This window comes from Plectropomus leopardus, chromosome 14 (genome assembly GCF_026936395.1).
Source record: "Plectropomus leopardus strain MGB_pleo_1.0 chromosome 14, ASM2693639v1, whole genome shotgun sequence".
NCBI classification, from domain to species: domain Eukaryota; kingdom Metazoa; phylum Chordata; class Actinopteri; order Perciformes; family Serranidae; genus Plectropomus; species Plectropomus leopardus.
In genome coordinates, this window is record NC_142189.1 from 8170689 (window position 1) to 8193087 (window position 22399).

Below are 22399 nucleotides of genomic sequence, written 5' to 3' on the forward strand. Positions count from 1 at the left end.
TTTGTGTTTATTTTCTGATATTTTATACACTCATATTTTCTTCCAGGTTTGTTCTTTGTTAAGATCAGCCACCTTTTACTCACCTTGGCTGCAGGAAACATAAGTGTATTCAGTTTTTTTGTGTCTTTGTTCCCTTTGTAAAACCCAGCTACTCGTTTGAGGACAGTCTGCAGCTGCTGGGCCTGGATGACAGTTTAGAGGAGGGAACCTCAGATCCCATCATGACCAGAGGAGCGTACCTGTCTCTGATCCACCTGCGTCATCTCAGACTCCGACAGCTCCAGGTGAGGCAAAGAGCAGCACGTTACGATGTAAAAACCTGAGGATGCTTCGATATTTTTTTATTAATAAATATGATATTCAAATCTTTAATCAGCAAGAACCTGGTTAGGAATATTTTTGTAACATTTAACATGACAGCTGTTATATTTCACTATTTTACATCAGGTTTTATACAAGCTATTTATTGATAATTATACAAATTTATGCAGTATTGATACTCTTTTTTTCCCCCTTTTATGTCTTGCTGCTTTGCCTTGATGTGCTGTAATATGTGAATTTCCCCGGTGTGGAATAAATTCAGTCTCACCTTCAGGTTCAGATTCAGAGAACTTTATCGTCTTAGACGTGGCTCAGCATGCAGTGCAAAACAAACTCGGACAATAAACATAATGCATGTGTTCCTAAAAACAAAATAAATATCTAATACAAATAATTTAGACGTATTTATGAGAAGTACAAAGTGAAATAGTGTAAGTGTAGATGTGTGGATTGTTACCTTTTATTTCAGATATTTAGCAGTGGGTATAAAGGAATTGTTTTAAGTTTTTCTTGACCAAAGGGACTTTAGAGCAGCGTCCTGATGGTAGTACCTGAAAAGACTCATGCAGAGGGTCAGTGGGATCTTTTGTAATGTGATTGGCGTTCCTTTAAACTGCTTGGGTATGAAGCGCGGACAGTGGAGTTTGGGTTTTACCGGTAATAATCGATCTTGTCTTCTCCTCTCCACAGCGCATCTCTCTTGGGTTGCTGAACTACCTGCGTTCTGTGGAGAGGACTTTGACCTTTGACCTGGCTGGTCTGAAGCTGGAGGAAGGAGAGCTGTGCAGCACGGCGGAGGAAACAGGCTGGATGAACGCAGCCAGAGGAGGACGAGGGGAGGCCGGAGGTCTTGGCTCGCTTCAGTACAGCCACAACACTCCTGTTGACTATAAGGTAAAAACACCTAAAAGCAAAAAGCTGATCCCTTAAAAACATGTTTGAGTTGTGTTTTTTTCAACTGTGCATTTATGGGAACAGCAATAACAATTAACAGATTTTATTACTGAATCCAGTTTTTATTTTCTATGAACCTGTAAAATATTTTCTAAAAGGTTCAGAAATATCAAATATCCTGTTTGCATGTAGACAGTATGTCACTTCTTTGTATTTCAGGTACATTGCTCTGAGTTTATGGAGTTTGCGGAGGTGGAGAACCTCCATGATTTCTACAGCACAGAGGAGCAGATCGTCCATACTCAGGACCAGAGAGGGTTTTACATCGTGTACGACGCTGCTCTGAAAGACCTGGAGAAGCTGGAGGACGAGATTCTTCTGGTCGGCTCATGCTTCATCCAGAGAGACAGGATGAAGAAAATGGAAACAGATTCAACGGCTGACATCCACTCCTGGGCTGGGACGGATGTGGACCGTGTTGCAGTGCTGCTCAACCTGTGGACGTGTGAAACTGAGTTTTTGGAGAGCAAAGTGCAGGTACAGTGATAAAGACTAATTATTATTATTATTATTATTTAAGCATTTTTAACCCACTTATGCAAATTCACAGGATCAAACTGGAGACTGATTACATTTTTAATAATTTTCTTAATATTTCTCAACTGGAAATCTGTATTTGCCTGTTTAATTTCTCATTTTTCAAACCAGACAGGTTCGTGCATCAACATCCTGTTTGTTAACTTTGTATTTGTCTTCGTTCTCCAGCTCTTGAACTGTTACTTTGAGGCCTACCAGCATGCAGCAGGGACCGAGGAGAGGTTCGCGTTGGCTGGAGTCATCACTGACATCATGCACAGTCGACCACAGCTGGACCTGAACCAGGAGTACTTTATTCAGACCTACAGAACTGAAATTGGCTGCATGAGAAGCCACCAGCAGCTGATCAGAGACATTCTGCACAATCAGGTGAAAACACAAACTCTGCAAAGGATTGTGTTCACGTGTGAATGTGCAGAACGCAAACCTATGGGTGTAAATGTTTGAACTGAAAATTAATCAGTTTTAGTTGCTCTTAATATTTGCTGGTTTCAGCTTTGTAAAGACATTTTCTGTGTTTCACTTTCATAAATGCTAGCATTTGCTTCATTTGTGGATATCCTCTTGGTTACTAATACATCTTATTTAGTTTAGTGTAATCTTTATCTTGCACGTTGTGACTGATTGTGTTGTTGTCTCATCAGATTGAAAAACAGCGTCAGTATCTTCATCGAATCTGGAGAGGCGATCACAAAGCCTCCGTTCATGACTTTGGCCTTCCACCAAAATACATTCCCAAACATCTGGTCTCACTTGGAGGCAGCAGGTAAGCAAACACAAAAATAAAACTATTCAAGATTTGGTATCCTCCAAAATTCATTATTAGTAGTGGGAATCACTAGAGGCCCCACGATACGATAATATCATTATAGTGAAGTCATGATACAGTATTATTGCAATTTTAAACATTTTGCAATAAACTGAGAATTGCGATAACATATAGCAACTACATTTTTTCAACTGCACAATTTTTCCTGAAGGAAAACTTAAAAAACTTATTAGATAAAACAAATTTTGCCAGTCTGTTCCTCTCACTTAAGTCATTTTTATTACAACTAATTTTATTTAGTGGACTCTAATTTTTTTCCACCAAAAGTTTCATTTATGTTTGAAATTTTAATAATTAACATAATAAATTAAAATAAGTACTTGGTGTCTGTATTGATACAATATTACTGTGCAAGAAATCACAATACTGTGCTGTTTTGGTTTTTTCACAAACCCCTATTCATTTTTTGTTCTTTTAATAATACTGTACGTACGTTTTCCTTCCTGTTTCGTGTTTGCAGCCCCTCACTAATGAACACGTTCCTCCTGGAGGTTCATCCGTCCCTCTGTCTGGCCTCTGCTGTCTATCACAGTTTAGTTCAGGCTCACACGGAGCTCTGCCAGCTGCACCGAGCCACCAGCATCACCGACAAACTCCTGCTGCGACAGAAGCTCCTGCAGCGAGCCCTGCAGAGCTGGAGCCACCTGGCTTCACCCGCAGCCTCCTACAGCTCCCAGATACAGAAGGATGTTGGTTTTTCATTTTCTCAACAATATATTTAAATCAATTTAGATACAGTGATGAAACAAATGAGTCAAAATTTGTTTTCTTGTCTCTCAGTTATTCTCAGATGTGTTCTTTGAGGATCCAATTTTGGTCCAAAACGTGGGGCTTTCACTTATAAGATCTGCAGAGGAGAAGGACATGATGCAGGGAAAAGAGAAGCAGTTGTATGCGATGGAAACTTTCTCCAAGCTGCTGGAGCTCGTCACCATCCGCCATCGTCTGCTTGAATCGGCCTCCGAGACGGCACATCTGGCACAGTTAAGATACCACACTCAAACTGGGGAAAAGGGGACTTTTAAAGTGTTCTGTGCATTTTTATTTATTTTTTTGAAACTGTACCCATATTGAATCCTTTTTTATTCAGATCTAGAAAACGTGAGACCTAATATGTTTTTTTGGGGGGCGGGGGTTGGTATCGCAAGCGTTTTTTGGTTTAATGTGACATGTGATCGGCCCACTTCCTCAGCATCTACCACTGATACAGTCTGTTGTGGTGAATCGCAGTGTACTATCATTCATTTTATTTAAAGCCTCAGAAAACACATCAAGGATGAACGCTCATGTTCAGTGGTGCCGAGGTACATACAACATTCATCTCAAAACAATGATCAAAAAAGAAAAATACAAGCCTTGTACAATGTAAAAAAAATCCAAAACAAATAAGCAAATCTAAAAACAGTCACAGTTAATGACATCAAAAATTAAACCTTGGAATTCTGTCTGAGTTTTTGATGAGGACGGCTTAAAATTTTGCTGAAAGTATCTGGGACATATTAGGAAAAGGCTGGTCTTCTTAGCTCAGTGTGAATTTTCGGCACTTGCAGGGTGAGCAACATCTGAGATTGGGTACAATTGCTACCAAAATTTCACGATAGCATGGTTCAGAGATCGGAGGGGAGCTATTGTAGAAGAGCTTTGTAAATAAATAAAAACAAAAGCTGGTTCCTTACGGACTTGGCAGCTCGGTATGGTCATTATCTAACGAATGAGACAGAGATTCAGGCCTCCAGTAAACTAATCACAGTTATTTGTTAAAATAAACAATAGAAAAAACTCATTCCAGTGTCACACTCACAACTTCTGTGTTGGTCTGGTAATATTACTGTACATGCAGAGATCAACACCAAAATCATACAGTGTCATAGTATTACATCAGACTGTAGCATTCAGTAACTCTTTACAGGTTGTACAGAAACGTGGCGTCCGAGCTCGGCTTTGACGAGTTCCACCTCTATCTGAGGCCGGTGCAGTTCGAGGTCGCTGAGCAGAAACACAAAGCCGAGCCGAGGCCTGTTTTCATCACAGCGATACTGGAGGACGACAGCTCTGTGGACAGGTAAATAACTGCACCGAGGCCGACCATCATAAAGATGCATCTCCAACATTTTCTTTCACCTAATTATTTATTATTATTATTTCTTCTAATTGAGTTATTTTGTGTGTGTGTGCATTGGCAGATGTGTATGTATGTAAGTATGCATACATATGTCTTTGTGTTTATATGTATATATGTTTATATGTATTCTCCTCATGCTGGTCAGCACTTTGTGCTTTTGCTTGAAAAGTGCCCTACAAATAAAGTTTATCTTTATTATATTCTTTTCTAATATGAAATAGTTGGTGGGATTTGTCCTGCAGGAAATCTAGAAATACAGGATATGTGCACAGCCTGCCTCTCCACATGTGATGTCTTATTTCTGCTTTTCTATAAGAGCAGTGAAGTATGATTGAAAGAGAATCACACTGTGTGCTGCAGGTTCACCCCGTCCCAGCTGCCTCTGAGCATCCAGGAGCTGGACGAGAACCAGATCGGGAGGTTCAGCTTCAGCTCACAGGACGCAGTTATTTATGTACGCTGAAATTAAATTTTTGTTTTATTAGCCGATATATAAATGAAGAAACAGAATTGTAAATCAACCTGTTACTGACAGAATTTATTTCTTCTTATTATTATTCTCTCTTTGTAGCTCATGAACAAACAGAGTATAGAAAACCTCCAGGTGACTCTGGCCTGTCAGGTTACACAGAAGAACGCTCTGATAAGTGCTGTGAAGCTGGTTTGTCTTTGTCACTGGGCGGAGAGAGGGACGTCTACAGCTCAGGTACTGTTTAGTGATGGAAATACATTTTTTTCAAGTACAAGTACTTCGCTACAATTTAGAGGTAAATGCTATAATTTTTATTCCAGTACATCTATCTGACAACTGGAGCTACTTTTCAAATTAAGATTGAGATTAAACAAGTGGTTTCCAACCTTTTATGGCTTGACAAAAAAAACAACACAGTATATTGTTTAGGCTCTTTGTCATTGTAGATGTCTTGTACATTTATTTTTTATGTTTTTATTTTTCTTCACAATTCCTCCAAAAAGGCATATTCCCAAAATTCTTACAATGTTTCATTAAAAATAAATAAATAAAAATAAAAACTATTCAAGGCCCAATGAGGTACAATTCAATTTAATATTTGGGGAAAAAAAACCCAAAACAAAACTAAGATTAGAGAAAAAAAAAATCCAACATTTAACTTTGTTTTTTCTTCTTTACAACCACATTAATTATCTCACAACCTCTCATTCAGAGGGGAGCTCGACCTGTACACTGGGAACCAAAAGACTTAATATACTGAACTCTTTACAAAGTAGTTTACTATGCAGAAATTGGTGGTTACTATTTATAACCACTATTGCTTGCAAAGGTAAAAGTGGAACCCATCCCCAAATTCACTGCATTTATGTTTTTCCAGCAGTGTGTGTGTGATTTTTGTAGCTTTCATTTCTGACAATAGATCTCCTTTTATCTTTCACGCTTCTCCATCACTGATATTGTTCATGGTTTAATTTAAATAAACTGCTGTTCAAATATTCCTCTTTAATTTCAGTTTGCTTTGCATTTTGTTCATAGGATAAAGTCGCCCTTCATTCTGATAAAGATGTGAAAATTGACTCCAGGACTGGAAGCGACTCCAACAACCTGCAGGAAAAATCAAACTCTTCACCCTCCAAAGGTTCAGCGAGAACTCCCGTCACCAGCAAGCAAAGGTAATTTTCCTCATTTGAAGAACAGATTAAACAGGCTGACTGACTAACAGCAGTTTTTGTGCCGTCTCTTTAATAAACACAGTCTTGTTTGTTTCTCCAGGCTGATGGAGGCCTTTGTGTCCATCCAGCTGGAAAAAGTGGGTCTGCGTGACGAGATGCTGAATTCGTTTGTGAAGAAGAAACAGGCCGTGGGGGGTCTCATAAAAACCCCGGTGAGTTGCATAGAGTGACTGAGCAGGATGATAAATGTGATTGACTGCTCGTGAAGTAAAATTAATTTCTGTCGCACGGCAGGAGGAAGCAGCAAAGATCAAACGAGGGCTCATCATCGACTTTCTCCAGAAGTGCGTCCATTAACAAATTCTGCATTCCCTTTGTTGCAAGTTTTTCTCTGTGTGTCACTCTAGATCTAAATGCTGTTAATGCTGTAAATGCTGTTTTATTTCCACAGATTCAGCTCACAGATATCACAGTATTGTGTCAGAGCACAGATTGTTGCATATTACAACAGTCTAAACTCCCTTTTGGACGACGTCCCCTCCATCCGTCAGTCCCACTTCGTGACTGGGCGAGCCAGCGAGCCCAAAGTTATTTTGGATTCAGGAGCTGACCTTCATCCTGACCCCAGGTACAACAAGCACAAATTTTATGCATTATTAATGTGCAGAATAGAAGAACAACTGTTTTCAGATCACGTGAAGGCACTGATGAAAAGAGCAACTCATGCAAACAAACTCCACACCAAAAAATGTATTTAAATGGACAACATTTCTGTCCCAGTGAGTTTCAAAATTATTAGTTTAATAACAACAACAACCACAATAATAATACTACTAATAATAATGATAATTTATAATAATAATAATAATAATAATAAATAGCGTGTGCTGTAAAATTTCCCCAAATTTATCTGCTTCTGCAAGATATTATGAGAATTATTCTGACTGACATTTTATACTTTTTCCCTGTTTTTTGTCATGTTATGTAGATGTATCATGTTCAGTTTTTTAAGACCTTATTTTCTCTGTCCTGTCCATCTTATCTCTATTTTTATCGAATGAGATATTCGGCTTCAGTCCTATTTGTTTGCATTGAGCCTCTCAAAAATTCATTTATTTTGATGAAAATGACAAGTTATATTTATTAAAGAAAGTTGATTTAAGGGCTCACTCATTAAATTCAAAGATTCAGAATTTTTTGAGGATTTTTTTTAGGTTAGATGACATCCTAAAAAAATGTGACGACATACATTCGAAACTTTATTTGAAAACCTAAATAGAAGCATCAAAAGTAAAAACATACAAAAAAAGACATCCGGTACAGCCCTACTTATTGTAAATATTTGTGTCAGACTTTAAAGTGTGAAAAGTGGGTGTAGATTATTTAACTCCACCCTTCAAACAGATTGATTTAGAGTCACTTTTGTCTCCTCTTGCAGGACGTTTCAGTGTCGGCCGCAGCAGCTGCTGTCTGCAGACGGAAAAACTGTCCTCAACCTGTGGTACATCCCCCGCTTCTCTGAAGTGCTGCACATGTTCAAAAGTGTTTCGGTGAGACTCTCAAATCAACACAGAGACTATTTAAACAGCAGCACAACACATGAAGCATTTAGCAGCTTTCACTTTCATGCTTTTCTCAGGACCATAAATCATTTTTAATGCAGTGGTGAGCCACAGAGCTGGGTACATCAGTGTTTATATGAATTATTTTTAGTGCTTGTTTTTGTTTTCTTGGGTCACGTGTTGATGGAGAGAATTATTTTTAAAAAGTTATAAACTAAGTGTCTTGAATTCATGTTTCACTGTATTTTTCATGATTTAAACCTCTGGGATTTATTGTTCTTGTACTGTTTGTTAATAATTTGTCCCTCTGGTTTCCAGCAGGCATGTTCTGCAGCTCTCCATCACACTCTGCAGATCGTTTCGGCTCTTCACGACATCATTTATTACCTGGTTAGTTTCTCAAGACTGGGAAACACAGAAGACTCCGGGGGCTGCAGAGGAGGACGGGACACACCGCTCGCAGCTGGCTGGGGGGGCACTGAAGGCATCGGTGGGTTGATGTTGTAAATAAAGCATCGCAGCTGCTCATATGTACATTTTTCTACTCATAGCAAAATGTAGAATTAGAAATGTTACATAATTAATCTTTAGAAAACATTTTTGAAAATGTTCATACGGAAAAGTATGAGCAAACTTTTTTGCAGACAGCTTTCATTGTCTGTTAATAAGACCAGCTGGGCCTTTGTCGGTCCCGGCTGACATTCATGTCTTTTAGAGGCTGTAGCAGAAACAGAACCGATGGATTTGAATGGATTTTTTAATCGAATCTCAAATGGTAAAACCATGCCTAAATTTAGCACCATATCCGTGTAGCAAATCATATCAATCCTAACATTTCTGCAATAATTTATGAGACATAAACGAGCACTGGAACGATTGCCATATACTTCCATGAAAATCTTCTACGCTTTTATTCAGTCTTAATTTTAGTCTGATTTTAGTTTGATAGGGCAGATTTTATTACATAATTATGACCAGAAAACTTCACACACACTGTTGAGCTGCATCTCAAATTAAACTGAAGGTTCCCAGATTTCAGATGATGTATACCATGTCTTTGTGACATATACTGTTGACCTGATATCTCCCAAAAACGATCCCCTGTCTCAGCTAAAAGAAGATAAAAATAAAAGATAAAAATGAGGGTTATGGAAATTCCCAGGTTGAATATACTGACCTGGTAATATTTAGTATATAATAAAAGACCAGTATAAATCAGTATGTTGACAGCCAAGCATAGTAATCCCCTTTACAGTGTGTGTCCTCCTGTGTGTGTTGTGCAGGAGCAGAGCTGCAGGAGCTCCAGCGTCAGGTCGACCGTCTGTCGGATCCCAGCAGCCCAGAGTGTGTGGGCCACCTGCTGCAGCTGCGCCGGCAGGTCCTCCTCCTGCAGTTTGACACCGCTGTGAGACACCTCATCAGGTCAGTGAGGAGGAAAAACACCTCATCATGAAGTTCAGACATATTGATTAATTTCATCTCTCTCTGCCCACACTGAGTTTCTGTCACAAGTTATTTATAGGCACTCATCTAAGTGTTTCCTTTTTATATTTGCTTTCTTGTTGCTGTTTCCCTTTGTCGTGCTTTCATGTCTCTCTTTGACTGTGCTACTGATGGCCTTTTTCAGCAGTAATGGATTTGTGATTTTTCCCCAACTATTTACAAAAAACAAAGCTTTTTTTTTCTTTCTGCCAGGCCAAAAAAGGTCCAAACTAATCCCGGTTCAGCTTTGTAACGCCTCATTTTTCAATACTAATTGATCTTTGTACAAGACCTGACAGTAACAAAGTAGTGTTAAACATTATTTAAAAAAAAACACTGGGTAATGTTTAGGTCAGTTTATTCAATTGATATTGCAGAAAGTTTAATTCTGTTGGGGCGTCCTGGTTGTGGATAGTAAACTGCAATATTTGCATCCCACTTCTTGTTCCATATATTTACTGTCATCTTTTTACTTTCACAATCTAAAGGAGAAAAATATCCCAAAAGTAATTAAAAAAACAACAACAACAGCAAAAAAAGTCCTTAAAAAGTCTTTAAAAGTATCAAATTTATTAATCTAAAATAAGGCCTTAATTGGTATTAAATTGTCTTGAATTAATTTTTTGAAAGCCTTAAAAATACTCAGACACTGGAAATTTTGAGGGATTTTTATTCTGATTTTGCACTTTATTGTCTATTATTTTTGTTAAACAATTTAATAAATTCCTTTTCTAAAAACAGGTCAGAAATGCCAGATATTTCCCACTTCTGTTGCTAAACCAAATATATACCTTATGATAATATAATATGTTCATTGTCTTCTGTGTGTCACTCAAAAAAGGGTTATTTTTTCAATATTTGACATAGATAATCAAAAAAAAATTTAATAAAAAAAAAGTCAAGTTTTATGTTACAATTAACATTGGGGCAAAATAAAATTGTCCCTGGTTATTGGAAAATTGTCCTTAAAAAGTCTTAAAGTCTTAAACCTACCTCATCTTAAGCTGTAGGTTTTCTGTGTCTATTGTGTTTTTCTCGTGTTCAGGGAGGCGTTCCTCTCTTCTGGCGATATTTCCTCTTACCAGAGCGTGAGTGACAACATGGTGACGGCGCTCCCTCCGCTGAGCGACAGTATCCAGGCTGACGTGTTCAGTCTCACGCTGCCTGTTCCTCCTCCTCTGGATGCTCGAGGCTCTCAGGTTAGTTTAGCCGCGTGACATCAGTGGACAGATATCACACCTGTTTATAGTAAACACTGCATGAGGGGAAATGTATTTGTTGATATTTTATGCGTCTCATGTTGACTTTCTCGGCAGGCACAGACGACGTTTCCATGGAGAAGTTTCGTAGCCTGTCATGGGTTGTTCCCCGTGGCTGTTTGGGACGTCCCTCACATCGAATACTGCATGCAGGTTAATATATTTTTGCATGGTGATATAAGATTTGCCCAGAGACCACATTGCCATAAAATTTAGGGAAAATAGTCCCCAGATGGTAATACTTTATGACTTCCTGTAGCACTATCACCGGGGCAACACAACAATTTGTGCACAGTAAATATCAAAATCTATCACACAGATTGCTTTGAACTAAACACAGAACAAGACTAAAGCTTATATGTAAATAACACTAAATTAGAGTAAAATTAGGTATGGAAATTAGATAATTGACATTAAAATAAAAACAGGGCTAAACTAGCTAGAAAAAACAGTTGAAGCAGTAATATGTACTTCAAAAAATTACTAACATAATATGAAAATATACAGGAAATGTCTCAAGTTTTAGTCTTTGTGAATTTTGTCAGATTTGTCAACAAAACAAGCACGAGGAAGTATCAATACATATGATTATTGAGACTGAGATGTTTATGTGACTGTGATTCAATTACCCTGATAAAGTGTTTATTTATAATGTAATGCATATGCTGAACTTCTTAAATCTTGCCCTCCTAAATAACCCGTATATTATAATAATAAAAAAATTAATGTTGAAAGTAATAAAAACTGAAATAAAACTAAACATTTTTAAATAATTAAATCTAAACTAAAATGAGCAAAGCCAATCTGGAAACCAACTGAAACCTAACTGAAAAGAAAGCAAAATATTAAAAAGAAATACAAATATAAACTAATTCTAAATACAAAATTTACTCTGAGTAAATCATAAGCCAGTCTGGACAAATTGTCAACTCAGGATATCTAGTCATTGAACAGAAATATGAAACTTGTTGAGCACATTCAAACCTTTTTTATTTAATGGCCCTTACATTTATACTCTCTGTCAGGACAAACTTTACACTACTGCCGAGGCTATAAGTCCAGCAAAATATCTCATGTTTTTGTATTCTGAGATGCAAAAATGATTACAGACTCTAGGGTATACCTTTTTTGCCTGTATTCCTTTTTCTTTTATTTCTTTTTCTTGTTATTACAATATTTTTGTTTTTGAAATTGATTTAACAAGTTTTAATTACTGTAAGTGTTACCTGATGCATTGCAACTTCAGATATTTGAAGGTGAATTAGAGAAAGGAAGAAAAACACCTCTTATTAATTGTGTGTCTTTTTACTGTGACATAAACAAGTTTTACGAGCGACAATTACACAGAGGAGCTTTGTTTGTGTGCAGCTGTGTCTGAGCGGTCTCAGTGATCGCAGCAGACTGCAGGCCAACGCAGCGATCCTCGGCGTGTCGCTGCTCATGGAGGACGTCCTGAACAGTGGAGGAGAGGCAGAGCCTGTCCGTCTCCGTGGCAACAAGAATGACGTCCTGCAAGATGGAAAACCTGATGAAGTAAAAAAACTGTTTATAAGTTTCAATTTGGGATCAAGCAGACGAAACAAGACAGCTTCGACTATTTAAAAGGCTGCTTATGGCTGTAAACTTGCCACATGACGTCATGTTAGCTGTGTTTTGTGTTTGTTTTAGGAAGCTGAAGTAAAGAAAAAGACTTGTGTGTCAGAGTCCTCCGCTCTCCTTCAGGATCCAGTCAGAGTCCAGTCTGTGCTGAAAGGTTTCCTCCTGCTGACGAAGCAGCTTCACGTGTTCAGGGAGAGCTGGGCTCGAAGGCGTTTGGGTGCTGAAACGTTCAGGACGCCCAGTTTGTATCAGCAGTTTGTAAAACTCTACAGGTACTGTGGGAAGCACAGAAACAGAGAGAGTTTAATTAAACTTAGACAACTGCATGTTGGTTTGCTTACCTGTGGTAACAGTTTATTTGGATAGTCCACCTACAGATAAATTATATTAGTATTATATATATAATATATATAGTATTTGTAACATTTCAACAGGTTACCATTTTTAATAATAATAATAATTATCATCATCATAATTATTTATTTATTTATTCGATTATTTTCTACATAACAAAACAAGCTCACATTTAGGTACATTTAGGGGCTGTACTGAAGTGAAATTTTGTATTATATTCTGAGGACTTTAGTGACAATTTCGGCAATTTAATATCTATAAAGTTCCTTAAAGGGCTTTTTTTTGATGGCACGCTCCCTAGACTAGCACCCATTCATTAAAAAAAAAACAAAAACCCTGAACTATCCCTTTAAAGTCCAGGAGACCCCTGAAATATGAACGAAAGCTCCAGAACAGCTACTGAATCAGAGCTGCTGTTTCTAAGATTGAGAATTAACTTAAAATTCTATTTTTTAAACACCTGGTGACTAAAATAATGATAGTTTTACATCATTTGTTCAATCCTATATATAATGATCTGTTTTTTCTTTACAGAGCTGAAATCTTTTACCCCAGTATGAGAGCTCTGGCTCAACAGATGGGTAAGGAGCGAGACTACGAGGTCTTAATATCTGGCAGCCAGTCTCTCCTGCCTCCACCTGGAGCTTCAGAGGTTGATGTGAAAGCCTGGCAGGTATAATACAAAACTATTAACTACACAGAATATTGGCCTATGCATTTGTAACAAAACCTCATTACCTTATAAAATATGGTGTGATCCTCTCAGCTTCGTAAACTGCTGGAGAGCACCGAGTGTGACATGATCAGAGCGGTGCAGAGGAGGATCAACAGAGAGCTGACGCTGGTAGTTTCAGAGCGAACTCGACAGGACACAGGACTCCCTACAGGTACTTAACCCCCCCCCCCCAAAAATCAACCTTTTAGCACTGCATTAATGCTGAAGTTTAAATAAAAATATTCTGTGTGGTCAGAGCTGTGGAAGAAAACCCCACTGAAGTACAGTTTGTCACCAGAGCGTCCACAGATCGTGGAAACGTTCATCCAGCAGCTGATGGATGGAGCTGAAGAGGCTGAGGGACAGGTACACACACTGCAGGACAAATGATGGACAATGAGTACCATCTGTTCCCTGTGAATATCTACTGATAACATGCTGCACGTATATTCTCTTCCACGAAAAATGTTGTCTGATTAGAGATATTTGTGAACAAAATAAGAAATAATTTATGAAGTAAAGTGAGAAAACTCAGAAGTCCCTTTAAAGTTAAGTACTTTTTCTGATGAGAAAATATTAACAAAGTGTTGCTGATGAAACATAACCTCTGGTGAGGTAACTTGAAATTGTTTCTTTACACTTACAATTGCTCCACAGGGTCCAAAACCTGGAAAAGCCTTGAAATTTAACAATCACATTTTCCAGGCCTGTGGAAGTCATGGAATTAGTCAGAATCATGTTTTGAGTTTTGAAAAAGTCATAAAATGTTTTTGTGTATAGTGACATTGTTACAATAATCTCCCATCCATGCATAACCTTTAACATAATGTAACATTAAGGAAAATAAATGTTTAGTGGTTAATGTGGCTCTTATATGTATTGAAGTGTCTCGTCAAATTCACCTACATTTTGTCACTTTCTCCCTAAATTCTGTCTCTCCCTTCCTGTTACCTGAAATAATAATAATAATAGTAATAATAATAATAATAATTTTAATAACAGAGTTTACAAAGTGCTTTGAATAACAAGGCAAAGCTGAAGCAAGAGGCAGCATAAATATAAGAGCCAAACAATAATGCCAAATTAAGGCTGAAGATAAGAGCGAAACAATTAGACAACAAAAATAACAATAACAACCCATACCTATAAGAGTAAATACAATTTAAAGGATAGAAGCAGTAAACATGGAAATAATAATACTAATAATAGAATTAAACATGATCAATACAGAATTAAAGAAAACATTAAAAGATAAATGAAAATAGACGACATCACATTGAAGCAAGTGTATAAAAATGGATTTCAAGAAGTGATTTTAAAAGAAGTCAATGATTCTGCCAACCCAATCTCCTCGGGCAGGTCGTTCAGAAGCTCATAATGTTTTAATGGAGTTTGAATCTGAAATGTTTAAGTCGGGGAAGAAAAAAAAAACTTTATTATGGGGCCTTAAAAAGTCATGGAAAAGTTTGGAAGTTTTATCCATGAAAATGTGTGGGAACCCTGGCTCCATTTCCAGCTATGTTCTGTTAACTGATACTTCAGCAGGCCTGTAGTGTGTTAGTGTCCCTCTGTTTCCGTGACAACTAATCAGACTCCCGAGTGTCTCTTCCTTTCAGCTGAGGGTCTCTCAGGATCGCCTGCAGCAGTGTCTCACTCAGCTCGGCTCTTCTCTGATGGAGCGAGAGCGTCGCAGCTTCCTGCTCTACTCACAGTTTTATGAGCAGATCCTGCAGCAGCAGACTCAGCTGCTCCATCACAGAGAACAGGCACGTGTGGAGATTTTCACCTTGTTGCACAACACAGCAGGGATGCATGATATTGGTTTTTTTTGCCAATATAAAAGAAAAATCCATGCGGCCGGTAACCAATACCGATATCGATACATACACTTTTTTCCCCACTTAATTTTAGTGATCATCAAGTCTCCTGTACTCTTCATTCTCTAATCCTGATGGCTCACCAGCAGATGGAGACATAAAATACTATGCTTTTCAATGAACGTAGTCTTCATTAATTTTACAAAATAAGAAAAATACTTCAACTGAGGGTTTTTTTTTTAAGTACATGTTTACCTTGTTAAATTTGAGATTGGTAGAAATTAGCACGTTGGTCGATTCCGATGTTTGATTTTATAGCCATTATCTGCCAATATGACATGCTTATATTATCACGCATCCCTACAACACAGTGTATTTTACTGGCTGTTAATGAGGAGGTCATTTTTCAACAGTAACTTAGGCAAGGTTTTGTTATTTTTTCCCAAGAAAGGCCTACGAATGTTTTTCAAGGAAGGCATGTAACTGTTTACATAGATTTAAGACTCACAGAATGATGATTTTATTGTTCTTTAATGTGTTGTATTTTCATATATTTTCTTAGGATGTAAAGAATCTGACAGACTCTCAGACAAACAACGTCCACAGACAGGTAACTACTGTAGTTACAAATGACTTTGTTGCTCATATGCAGTTTTACAGGATTTAAATTACAAAATAAATGTTATTGTAATCAGTTACAGTTCCTGTGAAAAAAAATGCAATTAAATCACAGTTGCTAATCAAATGTTGGTGATTACAAGAGTGCCTTTATTGTGAAGAAAACGTGTTTTTATGCTGTTATTCTGTGAAAACCATGTCTAAAGCAGCGTCTAAGACAAACAAGTCGTTCCAAAAAAAAAGTAATAATTCTAATAATGTTAATGTACTGTGTTGTTGTTCCACAGAGGGCTGCTGAATGTCGTGAGATGATGTTGAAGATCTCAGCTCTGCAGGCAAAAGTCGCTCACCTGGAGGAAGAGAGGAAAACTGCAGAGGAGCAACTCAGTCTCAAATTCAGAGGACGCTACGACCCGTTGGTCCGACACCTCTTCTCCACCTGCATCCAGCTGAAGGTGAGAAACTTGATCTTGTGTTTGATGCCGTCTTATCCAAATAATATGTGTAGGTCTATCCAAATATATTTATTTTTGATAGATTTTTTTCACCATTTCTACCAAATTCAACTTAATATTTAGAGGACTGTGCACCTCTTACTGATTTCTCATGTTAAACTGCATATTACAGATCTTTGCATGTCAGTTTTCACGTTGAATATTTAAATCTTTGCTTTCTCTCCATTGTATCCAATCAAAGTTTGCAGCTGCAATTTCCAAGAGTAAAATGACAACATATCTTATTTACTTTTTGAGCCATTGAATACTTTATTCATTCTCACTGTATCTCAGGCCAGACTCGATGAGTACCACCGGCAGATGGAGCAGGACGTGAGCGAGATGGTGAGCAGAATACGATGCGAGGGAGTCGACCGAATCATCAGACTCAAGAAGAAATACGGCTGCACCAAAGACGATGATGAACTCACACTCACACAGTTAAAGGTATCATGAAGCAGAAAATAAGTGTGAATTTATGAAAAACGTACAATAACTTTAAGTTTTGTTGAGGAGAACAAATGTAAGTCACTAAGTAGTTTATGTGTCGACTGTCAATTTTTTTCACTATTAGACATGTTCAAAACAATTAAAAATTCCAGCTCGTGACCATTTAAAACCCATCAGTGTGTCCCACTCTACTTTTTCTATCAGAAAGAAGAAGTCCATGAGTTGAGTCTGGAGAACAGCCGGCTGACCGCTCTGCTCTGTAAACTGAAGGCTGTGAGCCGCTGGAAGCAGGCGGTCAACCAGGAAAAACTCCGCCGGCGGCTGCTTCAGACTCAGCAGGTCAGCAGAAAAATTCAATACTCACAAATCAAATTCATCCACTGCAGAAGACAACAAGAGCAGAGCTTGTGTCCTTTATTTTTAGTCCACAGTCTCGTCACGTTATTTTTTAGCCATTTTATTTTTGATAAATAAGTCATCAAATAAGATCTGATATTTTAATATATTGAATCATACAGTTGGATATGCGTCACCAATCAAAGCAAGCTTTGCATTTCTCTCTTAACTTTTTCAAGTACTTGAGAAAGTAAATTCATTTTATATCTTTTACTGGATATTTTGTATTTTTAGTCATTCTTCTCTTCTTTTTTTTTTCAATTTTGTTTAGTTTTTATGTATTTATTTATTTTTTGTTGCTTGTTCCTCGTGACTGTTGCTCGCTCATCCAGGAATTGTTGAGTCTCCATAAATTAAAGTGCATGCTGTCAGACCTGACTTGATCTATAATCTGGTGTTTTAATAAAAAAAAAAAATGACTTGACTTGCCTATACGTGTCTCTAAAATAACCGCTTTTTGATTGTTACAATTTGTTTAAATAAATGATTGGAAGTAAAGGACAGTATACAAAGTATTTATATTTTTACAAAACATTTGATTTAACTTACTGGTGTATTTATTCATGTATTAGATAATACCCTTGACTTATAAGAGAGCTTATTTGCTTTTTTTCCCACTTTTGTCCTGGAATTTCTGAAGATATTTAAACTTGTCTTCATTGTGGATGAACTTTTTTGTGTTTAACTTACCGGCATATACTTTTAATGGTGAAACATTCTCTGTTCTGTCCAGAGGGAGGTCATTTGTCGCAGTGAGGCCCTCAAAGTGAAGATGACGTCAGAGGGGGAGGTGGTCGTCCTGCAGGAGGAGCTTGAGGCCACGAGGAAGGCGTTGAGTAGCTGTCAGGTTGAGTGCAGCAACAGCAAGAAGCTGCTCAGCAGGAAGGTACGTGAAGTCTCATCCACACCTCACTGCTGCCCAAAAAATTAACGTCAACTACAGAAGTTTGATTCCTGCGTTAGCATCAAAGCTTTAAAAAATGCAAAATATTCACGTACATTTGACATTTAGTGGAAAATCACAGTGTTTCTTAAGCCTAAACCCAACGAGATTAGCATTTACTTATCCACTATTCATTTAGAATTTTGTGGACAATTTTTTCTCAATTTTGTCTTAATATGATTCTGACTTTAAAGTCACTTTTCCTCACTTTTATGTGTCACTTTTATGTGTAGCACGTTCGGGCGGAGCAAAAATCAGTAGGAACCTCTTTAAAATGTACCAGGAAAGAAAAATATTTTCTCTCAAGTCAGAACGTACAACTACAACAGATTATTATTTTTTCAAATTCAATTAATCTCTTACTTATTTTAAGATAAGACTTTATTAATCCTGCACCAGGGGAATTTACACATAAAAAGAAAAAAAAGGTGATTGATTGACCGATGATGATGAAGTGATTTTATAGATTAATTGTTCTCAAAGATGTTTGGATTACAACCAGAGAAGAGTGAAACAACCAGAAAATATTCACATTTAAGAAGTCGGAACCACTGAATCTTTGCTGTTTGCCATTACTGCTGAAAATATTTTTTTTCTATTGACTAATTGTAGCATCTTCAGTCAGCGTAAATCCTTTTCCTCCTATAGACTTAGGCTCATGTAAAACTCTACAGTGAAGTGAGAAATGAGATCGTTAATTGTCATGATGTCAAACACTGGGAGGAAAAGAAACTATGAGCCTGTCGAGTGCAGTATTCACTCAATATCCACTGATACGCAGACAGAGGAGCTCCGGGTGGCCCGGCATCAGTCTGCTCAGGAGGCCCACAGCAGGCAGGAGCTGGACAACTATCGAATGCAGACCCTGGAACAAATGAAAGCCGACATAGAGGAAAGGGAGAGACGGCTCAGGGGGCTCGAGGAGCAGCTGGACACGGGCAGCAGGATGAACCACTTACACCGACAACGCAGCGCTAAAGAGATCCGGCAGGTTTGTGAACTATCTTCATTTGTCTAATACTGTATGTGTGTGTGGTGGCACACAAATAGTTACACACTGCGGAGAAGAGGATTTTTTTGTTGTAATGCAAAAAATTACATATTAGAGTTGTCAAACCGTGTGCTATATCTCTTAAACTTTTTTATTTATTTAACTTATGATATGTCATTAAAAAGTCATAAAAAAATCAAAGTATAGTATGACGTCAAAAAGTCATAACAATCATTGTAGCATAGTATAACATAAGAATGATAAATGTCATACTGCAGTATAATGTCAAAAATCATGGCAAATGTCATAGTATAATATGACATAGAAAAGCCATAAAAATTTAATTGCATAGTTTGACATCAAAAAGTCATGACAGATGTCATAGTGTAGTCATCTAAATCATCATCAATAGTATGATGTTAAAATCATCATAGCATAGTAAATGTCACAAACTAATATCAAACTAAATATCATAGTATAGTATGACATCAAAAAGTCATCATGAATGGTATAGTTTGATTTTAAGAAGTTGTAAAAAATGTTGCAGTATAGTATGTCAAGAAGTCATCAAAAGTCATCATGGTATCATATTGTCAAAAAGTCATCAAAAATGACATATTATATAATGGGTAAGGCGAGGCAGCTTTATTTGTGTAGCACATTTCATACAACAGGGGGATTCAAAGTGCTTTACACAGCAATAAAATATAAAAACATAATAAAACACACAGATTTACAATGAAAGAGTAACCTTGGACTGAAAAATGGTCAGCAGAGTGTCAGAAATCATCATAGTATTGCATGATATCAAACGTCCTAAAAACCGATATACTAAAGGATGATGTCATAGTATAGTATAATGTTTTTGGGAAAATTTTGCCATACTATAGCCTTGCTCTTTTGGTCATTTTTTTCGACGTGCCATATTTTGTTGTTTTTGGCTGTTTTTGCAACGTTTTGTACCATAGCGTGTCTCAACACGGTATTTAATGTAGATTTTAGGAATTTTCAGCTGCTTTTGGGAAATGTCATTTTTTGACATTTTTGCCATGCTATAGCCTTGCTCTTTTGGTCATTTTTTTTGCCATCCCAAATTCCGATGTTTTTTGCCATTTTTGCAACATTATATGCTATGGCATGTCTCGACAGGCTATTTTATGTAGTTTCAAGCAGTTTTCAGCTGCTTTTCGGCAATGTCATTTTTGACACTTTTGCCATACCTTGCTGTTTTGGTCATTTTTTCGACATGCCATAATATGGTGTTTTTGTGTGTTTTGGCAACGTTTTATGCTATGGCGTGTCTTGACAGGCTGTTTAATGTAGTTTCAAGCAGTCTTTAGGTGCTTTTGGAAAATGTCATTTTTGACATTTTTGCCATACTATAGCCTTGCTCTTTTGGTCATTTTTTCGACGTGCCATATTTTGTTGTTTTTGGCTGTTTTTGCAACGTTTTGTACCATAGCGTTTCTCAACACGGTATTTAATGTAGATTTTAGCAATTTTCAGCTGCTTTTGGGAAATGTCATTTTTTGACATTTTTGCCATACTATAGCCTTGCTCTTTTGGTCATTTTTTCGACATGCCATATTTTGGTGTTTCTTGCTGTTTTTTGCAACGTTTTATGCCATAGCGTGTCTCGGCAGGCTATTTTATGTAGTTTCAAGCAGTTTTCAGCTGCTTTTGGGAAATGTCATTTTTTGACATTTTTGCCATACTATAGCCTTGCTCTTTTGGTCATTTTTTCGACGTGCCATATTTTGTTGTTTTTGGCTGTTTTTGCAACGTTTTGTACCATAGCGTTTCTCAACACGGTATTTAATGTAGATTTTAGCAATTTTCAGCTGCTTTTGGGAAATGTCATTTTTTGACATTTTTGCCATACTATAGCCTTGCTCTTTTGGTCATTTTTTTCGACATGCCATAATATGTTGTTTTTGTCTGTTTTGGCAACGTTTTATGCTATGGCATGTCTTGACAGGCTATTTAATGTAGATTTTAGCAATTTTCAGCTGCTTTTGGGAAATGTCATTTTTTGACATTTTTGCCATACTATAGCCTTGCTCTTTTGGTCATTTTTTCGACATGCCATATTTTGGTGTTTTTTGCCCTTTTTTTGCAACGTTTTATGCCATAGCGTGTCTCGACAGGCTATTTAATGTAGATTTTAGCAGTTTTCAGCTGCTTTTGGGAAATGTCATTTTCTGACATTTTTGCCATACTATAGCCTTGCTCTTTTGGTCATTTTTTCGACATGACATATTTTGGTGTGTTTTGCCCTTTTTTTGCAACGTTTTATGCCATAGCGTGTCTCGGCAGGCTATTTTATGTAGTTTCAAGCAGTTTTCAGCTGCTTTTGGGAAATGTCATTTTTTGACATTTTTGCCATACTATAGCCTTGCTCTTTTGGTCATTTTTTTCGACATGCCATAATATGGTGTTTTTTTCTGTTTTGGCAACGTTTTATGCCATAGCGTGTCTCGGCAGGCTATTTAATGTAGTTTCAAGCAGTTTTCAGCTGCTTTTGGGAAATGTCATTTTTTGACATTTTTGCCATACTATAGCCTTGCTCTTTTGGTCATTTTTTTCGACATGCCATAATATGTTGTTTTTGTCTGTTTTGGCAACGTTTTATGCTATGGCATGTCTTGACAGGCTATTTAATGTAGTTTCAAGCAGTTCTCTGCTGCTTTTGGGAAATGTAATTTTTTGACATTTTTGCCATACTATAGCCTTGCTCTTTTGGTCATTTTTTCGACATGCCATATTTTGGTGTTTTTTGCTGTTTTTTGCAACGTTTTATGCCATAGCGTGTCTCGGCAGGCTATTTAATGTAGTTTCAAGCAGTTTTCAGCTGCTTTTGGGAAATGTCATTTTTTGACATTTTTGCCATACTATAGCCTTGCTCTTTTGGTCATTTTTCGACATGCCATATTTTGGTGTTTCTTGCTGTTTTTTGCAACGCGTTTTTGTACCATAGCGTGTCTCAACAGGCTATTTAATGTAGTTTTAGCAATTTTCAGCTGTTTTTGGGAAATGTCATTTTTGACATTTTGCCATACTATAGCCTTGCTCTTTTGGTCATTTTTTGACATGCCATAATATGGTGTTTTTGCTGTTTTTGCAACGTTCTATGCCATAGCGTGTCTTGACAGGCTATTTAATGTAGTTTCAAGCAGTTTTCAGCTGTTTTTTGGAAATGTCATTTTTTGACATTTTTGCCATACTATAGCCTTGCTCTTTTGGTCATTTTTTCGACATGCCATAATATGTTGTTTTTGTCTGTTTTGGCAACGTTTTATGCTATGGCATGTC

General features: G+C 37.2%; 1 protein-coding gene across 2 annotated transcripts in view; it reads left to right on the forward strand.

The window, feature by feature from the left end:
• The window catches only part of ccdc162 (coiled-coil domain containing 162), a 71587-nt gene that overhangs the window by 9177 nt on the left and 40011 nt on the right, over positions 1-22399 (forward strand). Inside the window, exons 12-41 of one of the 2 annotated variants that reach the window (XM_088087886.1) lie at positions 149-284; positions 1012-1215; positions 1435-1752; positions 1981-2181; positions 2457-2578; positions 3102-3330; positions 3422-3624; positions 4551-4703; positions 5124-5217; positions 5335-5469; positions 6271-6407; positions 6508-6619; positions 6702-6751; positions 6859-7035; positions 7846-7957; positions 8288-8459; positions 9253-9391; positions 10497-10650; positions 10768-10863; positions 12079-12243; positions 12379-12581; positions 13198-13336; positions 13430-13550; positions 13635-13744; positions 15758-15805; positions 16101-16268; positions 16602-16754; positions 16962-17096; positions 17887-18039; positions 18878-19087. In XM_088087886.1, the coding sequence (XP_087944012.1) occupies positions 149-284; positions 1012-1215; positions 1435-1752; positions 1981-2181; positions 2457-2578; positions 3102-3330; positions 3422-3624; positions 4551-4703; positions 5124-5217; positions 5335-5469; positions 6271-6407; positions 6508-6619; positions 6702-6751; positions 6859-7035; positions 7846-7957; positions 8288-8459; positions 9253-9391; positions 10497-10650; positions 10768-10863; positions 12079-12243; positions 12379-12581; positions 13198-13336; positions 13430-13550; positions 13635-13744; positions 15758-15805; positions 16101-16268; positions 16602-16754; positions 16962-17096; positions 17887-18039; positions 18878-19087 (4549 nt within the window). The remainder of the gene's footprint in view (positions 1-148; positions 285-1011; positions 1216-1434; positions 1753-1980; positions 2182-2456; positions 2579-3101; positions 3331-3421; positions 3625-4550; positions 4704-5123; positions 5218-5334; positions 5470-6270; positions 6408-6507; positions 6620-6701; positions 6752-6858; positions 7036-7845; positions 7958-8287; positions 8460-9252; positions 9392-10496; positions 10651-10767; positions 10864-12078; positions 12244-12378; positions 12582-13197; positions 13337-13429; positions 13551-13634; positions 13745-15757; positions 15806-16100; positions 16269-16601; positions 16755-16961; positions 17097-17886; positions 18040-18877; positions 19088-22399) is intronic. The other variant, XM_088087887.1, reaches the window with a different exon arrangement.